At 33.6% G+C, this 7,285-nt stretch overlaps 1 protein-coding gene across 4 annotated transcripts; it reads left to right on the top strand.

The window, feature by feature from the left end:
* The first annotated feature begins 681 nt into the window (after positions 1 to 681).
* Positions 682 to 4,076, top strand: LOC133305238 (transcription factor bHLH130-like). Of its 4 annotated transcripts, none has more exons than XM_061505403.1 (7): positions 682 to 894; positions 1,380 to 1,887; positions 2,274 to 2,605; positions 2,690 to 2,860; positions 3,130 to 3,195; positions 3,296 to 3,364; positions 3,495 to 4,076. In XM_061505403.1, the coding sequence occupies exons 2-7, from the start codon at positions 1,413 to 1,415 to the stop codon at positions 3,585 to 3,587; spliced, it is 1,206 nt and encodes a 401-aa protein (XP_061361387.1). In that variant the 5' UTR covers positions 682 to 894; positions 1,380 to 1,412; the 3' UTR covers positions 3,588 to 4,076. The 4 variants fall into 4 exon arrangements, with proteins under 4 accessions (XP_061361387.1, XP_061361385.1, XP_061361386.1 ...); XM_061505401.1 differs by having other exon boundaries at positions 684 to 894; positions 1,277 to 1,887; positions 3,495 to 4,075; XM_061505402.1 differs by having other exon boundaries at positions 684 to 894; positions 1,260 to 1,887; positions 3,495 to 4,075.
* The last annotated feature ends 3,209 nt before the right edge of the window (positions 4,077 to 7,285 follow it).

Here is a 7,285-nt window from a genome sequence, read left to right as displayed (position 1 = left end):
ATTTTATTACATACAAATGACACTTAAAATTACGAACAATTATTCAAAAGGTGGGGTAACCTTAAACCATTGATGTAGCCAGATTTTAGCTTTTGCAGAATTCCTGGAGCAAAATTGTTGCACCTGAGTCTATTTTGAGAAAATGTTCATTTATAACAGTAAAAATTTAATATGATTTTCAGCTTTAGAAGAAAATAAAGTTATGTTAACTTTAACATTTAATTATAAAATAATAACAATATCACTTTTTTTTTATAATATATATAAGTTGGGAAAAGTGTCTATCATTTTAAATTACACAACTTACATCCTTTCACTCTCACAAAGAGGTGGGACCCACACCTTTATTTTTTTTTGTCAACTCTCTCTCCTCCTTTATCTATCTCTTTCTCTCTCTTAAAATGACACAACTTTACATCCTTTAAAATTATACACACTTTTCCCATATAAGTTATGATCTGAATTTTATTGTATTTTTACATACTAAGTGATGCTGTGAATAAAAGTGATGTGGTGCTGGTGCAGCCGAGCAGGCAATAGAGTAATTTCACCTCGTATCCTTCCCATTTTATCAAAACTCTAAATATAGGATTAACTTGTGTTCTTTCTCCCTTCGGAAGCCTTCCACTGCCACGTTCCTCTCACAATTGTGTTTCTTCCCAAAATTGAGGGGCATTCTAGTAAAACTCGAACACAAAAACACACCAAATCTCAGAGCTGGATTTATGGCTGTGTTCACTTCTCATTGGCTGCACCTCCTCACAAACAAAATCGAATGTTATTTTATACTCCCTTTGAATCCTTTCTCTTGAACCTTCCATCTCCACCACCACTCTCATCTCAACCCCACACACACACAAAAAAAAAAGTGTTGAGGTGCAGAGAGACAAAGAGGTAGGTGTTTATTGTTGTTCTGTTCATGCTTCATATCCTTTCTTTATCTTCGGATGTTGCTTTTGTTGCTAGCTAGTAGTCTTGTCTCAGTTAGCTTAGTGATTCACTTTCAGGAACAGAGAAATGGGTTGCCGTTAGTTTCAATGACTTTTGATGCTAAGTGATAGAAACTACTACCACTCTTTCTTTTTCTTTTCTTTTTGTCGTCTTCTTTTCCCTTCCTTCCTTCCCCTGTTTGATCTCTTCTTGATTTTTAGCAACAACCCACTTCAGAGTTTAGAGTTCTAAGTTAAATTATCTGGATTTGGGGTTTGCTTTGTTACTCTTAGATCTCTAGAATTGTTGTGCTGAACGCTTGGATAAAGAACAACTTTTTTTGCAGGAAACAGAGGATTCCAAGAACATGGTGTGATTTGTTAAGAGTGGTTGGAAGACAATAGGATAAAATTTGATTCTTTTTTTTTTGTTTTTTGAATTCCAACAAGACTTAATAGAAGTGAAGTGGAAGGTGAGAGATAATGGATTCAAGCTTGACAAGGTATCGATCGGCTCCAAGTTCGTATTTTTCGAATATCATTGACCGGGAGTTTTACGAGAACGTGTTCAATCGCCCCTCGAGCCCTGAAACAGAACGAATTTTCGATCGGTTTATCAATAGTCTTGGTGGTGGTGGTGATGTTGTTGTAGATGATTCACTTACTACTCAGAATCTCTCAACTGTTCAGCAAATCGCTGTAGTGAAGGAAGAGGTTAACCAGCAATCTGAGGCTATGCCATCCATGAATAATGAACCTGTGGTTCTCCACAACCAGCAACAGCATCAACAAAGCAATATCAATCATTATAGTTCCTCTGCTCCTCAGAATTTTTATCAAAGCTCTGGACGACCACCTTTGCCAAACCAGATGAAAACTGGTCGTGGAAATAGTTCTAATCTTTTCAGGCAAAATAGCTCACCTGCGGGACTGTTTTCAAACGTTAACATTGAAACTGGTATGTCCAATTTCTTTTCCTTTCATTGAATTTTTTTTTTCTTTCCTTCCCTATTTCCAGTTTTTTCAACTCCCCAATCCAAAAAAAAAAAAAGACTTCACTTTAGGTAGCATAATATTATAAAATGTTTGAAATTTAAGAGTGATAATTATTAAATAAGGACGACATATAAGTGGAAAGACTCCTTAGTTCAATGCTTAAAATTTTTTAATTAGGATATCGTGTTAATTTATTATGATCTGTGTTCACAAATCACAATCCCATGTTGTCGAACTAGAACTTAAATTAAGTTAATGGTCATGTAAGTTGGATGAGGCTTTTAAGCTTCATATTTATGCCAATCTTCATAGGTTGTTTTAATGACGCTATGCTAGCTTGATTGACAGGATATGCTGCTGTAAGAGGCATGGGAACTTTGGGAGCTGGTAATAACCCCAGTGAGGAAGCAAACTTTTCTACTGCATCGAGGTTGAAGAATCCACCAAACTACTCGTCAGGGCTAATGTCATCAATAGCTGAAATTGGGAATAAAAGCAATACACAAAATAATCCAGAAAAAGAAGATTTTGGTGAAAGCCAGGGGAATGATTATATTCCAGGTTTCCCCGTAGCTCCATGGGATGATTCTGCAATCATGGCTGATAATATGACTGGTGTAAAAGGTTATGGAGATGATGATGTAAAACCATTTTCTGGTTTAAATGCAGCTGAAAGCCAGGTATAGTACAATTGGACCCTCGTAATATTTGATGTATTATTTGTCACTGCAATGTCATTGACCTGATTTTGTTGCATTGATCAGAATGAAACAGGAGGCCAAACTTCTGCTCCTTTGGCTCATCACTTGAGTTTGCCAAATACTTCAGCCGAAATTGCAGCCATTGAGAAGTTTCTGCAGTTATCAGATTCTGTTCCATGTAAAATTCGTGCCAAGCGGGGCTGTGCTACTCACCCAAGAAGCATTGCAGAGAGGGTATGATTTATTCTAGCCAAATGATTTCCCTTTCTTCTTAATTTTTCACTTGTACCTTGTTTCTTGACTCTAAAATAGACAACCCTAATTTTGTCAATCACTTGGAAAGCATCGAACACTTTATATTTTGAGTATTTATTGTATTCATTCGAATCCATAAAACGGTCTCTTAGTAAAAATGTAAGGATAAAACTGCTATAGGCATAATATGGCAAATGATTGGCATCCAAAGTGAATTTGGTCTTTTAATGGTTATCTTTGGCCTTCAGGTTAGAAGAACTAAAATTAGTGAGAGAATGAGGAAACTACAAGATCTCGTCCCTAACATGGACAAGGTAAGGTTTTTGATTTGTTGCACACTTGGGCACATGCGTCACTATTGATGTCGATTGTGGATGCCTTAACGCATCAAATATTGTTTCTCTCCCTTTGTAGCAAACAAACACCGCAGACATGTTGGACTTGGCTGTTGAGTACATTAAAGACCTTCAAAAGCAAGTTCAGGTGAGTTCAAAACTGACCTATCTCATTTCTCTACAATGTCAATAATATAATGTTTATATAATTCATTAGGTAGCGTTGCCCATTCACTTACTCATTTTCTTCCTATATATGTATGGATAGACTCTTGCAGACTGTCGTGCTAAGTGTACGTGTTTGCACAAGCAGCAGCAATAATGGAAAAGAGTTGGAGGATACCCAATTCAGTATATGTACATATTTGTAATAATTTGGTCTAGAAAAACTAGAGCAGCTTTCTGAAATTTATGTAGCCACTTCTTTAGCGGTTATTTGGGAGTGGTGTGGGGGAATCCGGTTATAAAAGTTGACTTTTATAGATCCAAATTTGATGCCTCATATCATATGCAAAGCATGGTGTACAAAATTTTCTGATGTAAGTTTATTATGCATTTACTCTAGGGTCCCCCCATTTTAGGGGATGGAGGATGGGGTGGGGTGAAAAATTTGTAGTATTGCATCTTCATTGACTGTTGGTGCTATGGGAAGGTCAACTCAAAAGGATGTTATTTATGGGTTTGGTTTCACATTGAATGACATGGGAAAATATGGGGACCGAAGCCGACATAGTTTTGTTGGTTATATACTTATTTGAGTAGTGTGTGTTTTACTCTCTTATTTTTTATTTTTATTTTTTTTTGCACTCCCTTTACTTTCATGAATCTTGAGGTGTGTCTGACAAAAGCCAATTCGGTGGTGTTTTTAAGTAAGTAAGCTTTGGGATTCATTTATCTAAAGTCATACCCATATGAATGATTTGAGTGGTTGTGAAAGCCTTCTTATTTTCTTTCTTTTTTTGAGTTATGCTAGCTATCACCAATTTGGATTCGACTATATTTGAATTTTGCAATTCAATCTCTAAAACTAATGTGTTCTTTCATCTTTTTTATCTTTCATCATTTTGTCTTTGGTCAGTTACTACTGCAACTGCAACAACTTCGTCCTTTCTCCATGCATTACTACGGCAAAAATGAACATTTTGAATAAAATAATCTGTTTCGGGATACGTGACCAATAAAAGTAAATGGGTTTTCAGGCTTTCATCGTTTGGGAGTTAATCTGATTCCGAGAGAAAAGTCAGATGGATTTGTATGGCACAGCTGGAGGCAACGGACGAGTCACTATCCCTAATGGGACAACTGTGGGTCCAATTTCATTTAAGTGAACATCATGTCACAAATGATGTCACAACTCACAAAGCAAAGGTTGCCTATTTGTTAAATAATGTGTGGGTTGGTTTCTATTGCACCCATAGCAATGCCATAAATGGAAAAAATGAACAGGAACAAATACGATCTACACTAGGCAGGCACTACCTGATTTAATTTCATATAATATTTTTTTTAAATATAAGTTATGTTTTTTTTTAACTAAAATTAATACGTATTATATTATATAATAATATTTTTTTGATGAGATAATTTTTTTAAAATTATATTATAAAATGTTTAATTGTTTTAGTTTTTTTATTTTTAAAGTTTATGAGTTAAATATACATAAAAATTAAATTATTATATTTTGTTTACATATTAGGTGGGTCTAATTTTTTGCCCATCATATTAGTCAGGTCAGGTTCATGTTAAAAAATTGATTCAGTCAAAATATCTTATTGAGTTAGCTAAGCTAACCTCAACCTAATTTAGGTTGTAAGTATCATTTCTAAAAATAAAAAATACTGATCGAGACTTATCACATGCAGGATTATAATGCCGAACTCATAAATTGTCCAATAGGCTTAATGACACGAATTAAAAATTAAGGAAACATGTTTACGCCGCATTGATATTTTTCTGTAACTATATATTTATGGTATCAGTAGCTCAGAACTTTACAGTCACCTTAATAATCAATAGATAAGAGACAGGCACATGGTTCCGATTACATCTAGAAGGCACAACATACAAATAGGTATTATGCATATGGGATAGTCCGCAAAAGTCACTTCTTCCCATCAATGAAATTAAATAACACAATAATAAAGAAGAATAAGATAACAACCAATTACCATATAATAGAGATTTGAAGCTCAAATATGATTATTTTATTTATCATTACTAAAGTTTATTGATCAAATATTAACTTGAGTATTACAATGCCTAATAGATACCCCATATTTGTTTCAGCCAAACAAGATCGTCTGACACTAAATTCTCCATCTCAGAGAAGTGTCTCTCAACTAGAGCTGTCAAAAAGGGCTCAAGCCCTATAAAATTTTAGACCTCTATGTAATGCGGCCATTTTAAGCCTATCCTTTTAAAGCCCTCTCATTATAGGGTTAGGTTGGGGCTGGCCCGCGGGCTACAATATTCAACCCAATTTACAACGAAAAAATTTCATCAAAAGTTTTGACGGAAAAAAGAATTCCTTCAAAAATTTTAACGGAATATTTTCCGTCCAAAATCTTCGATGAAAATGTGACCCAATGAAAATTACAACGGAAATATTTTTTTTCAAAATTTTTGAGGGAAATGTTTCTGTGAAACTTTCGACGGAATTTAGATTTCGTAAAGATTTTTGACAAAATATTTTTTTTCGTTGAAATTTTTTACAGGAATATTTTATTCAAAGTTTTTTACAGAAATAATTTTCGTGGGAAATTTTTAACAAAAATATGTTCCGTTTAAAATTTTGAAAGAAATATCTTTTATCGAAAATTTTGTCAAAAATATTTTTCGTCAAATTTTTTTGACGGAAATGTGTTTCGTCAAAAATTTTGACGGAAATGTGTTTCGTTACAAATTTTAACGAAAATTTTTTTCGTCCAAAATTTCGATAAAAACTTTTTTCATCAAAAATTTTGACGTAAATTTGTGTCAAAAATTTTGACAGAAATTTTTTCGTCAAAAATTTCGACGGGAATTTTTTTCGTTAAAAATTTCGACGAAAATTTTTTTCGTCAAAAATTTCAACATAAACATTTTTCGTCAAAAATTTCAACAAAAACTTTTTCCGTCAAAAATTTCGTTGGAAATTTTTTTGATGGAAATTTTTTTCGTCAAAAATTTCAACCAAAACTATTTTCGTCAAAAATTTCGACGAAAATTTTTTCGTCAAAAATATTTACGGAATTTAGATTCTGTAAAGAATTTTGACGAATTTTTTTTTTCGTCAATTTTTTTACAGAAACGTTTTCTGTCAAAACTTTTTACGAAAAAATTTTCATGCAATAATTTTTTTAAAAAGTGACAATTTTCTAAAAATTATTTATTTTTATTTTTTCTAATAATTTCTATGCACCATTTTATTATAAATATTTTTTTTAAAAAATACATATTATTTTTTTAGAAGGCCCGCGGGCTGGCCCTAACCCATAGGGCTTTGGCCCGTGTGGATCTATATCATTGTGGACTTTTTGGCCCTAACCCACTTGGACTAGTGCTAAATGGGCTGGGCTGGCCCATTTTGACAGCTCTACTCTCAACCACATCTATTCCAATAAAGATCCAATTAATTATTGAGTCAGGCTCAATCGTATACAATCTAACCCAACATCTATTTACTGATCAAATAGAAACAATAAAAATTACATTTGTATCAAGTGAAGCTCGAAGGAACACGCAGGCACAAGATCCTAGGGGAATCCAATGATCTAAATCAAACAGATAAAAATAAAATTGGGTCGTACCAATTTTGATTCAAATCAAGTATCATTGATTAGGTTCTTGAATTCATAATATTTTAATTTAAAATCCATATCCGATTACCTAATGAACTTTTTCAGTTTTGTTTAAGCTTTCGAAGTTTTGATTTTCAAACTTCAATAATTAGGTCTCTTCATTTATTTGACATCTGTAACATCCTCAGGGTGGGGAGTGATCGTTGGTATAAAGAGGTACGGATAAAGAGCTGCTCCTAACAGACTTTCAGCAGAGTTTACATGAATGAATCGAATCGACACCCGAAAGA

The sequence above is a fragment of the Gastrolobium bilobum genome, unplaced genomic scaffold, assembly GCF_033153095.1.
Source record: "Gastrolobium bilobum isolate Gb01-03AN ecotype WA unplaced genomic scaffold, APGP_CSIRO_Gbil_v1 utg23571, whole genome shotgun sequence".
NCBI lineage: Eukaryota > Viridiplantae > Streptophyta > Magnoliopsida > Fabales > Fabaceae > Gastrolobium > Gastrolobium bilobum.
Note: the sequence above shows the minus strand (reverse complement) of the source record. Positions and strands in the feature narration are given on the sequence as shown.

Excerpts from the sequence above, each read along its gene's own strand:
- LOC133305238 (XM_061505403.1), top strand. The coding sequence starts at position 1,413 with ATGGATTCAAGCTTGACAAGGTATCGATCGGCTCCAAGTTCGTATTTT. Across the intron at positions 1,888-2,273 it reads AAACGTTAACATTGAAACTG|GATATGCTGCTGTAAGAGGC; the intron begins GTATGTCCAATT and ends CTTGATTGACAG. Across the intron at positions 2,606-2,689 it reads TAAATGCAGCTGAAAGCCAG|AATGAAACAGGAGGCCAAAC; the intron begins GTATAGTACAAT and ends TGCATTGATCAG.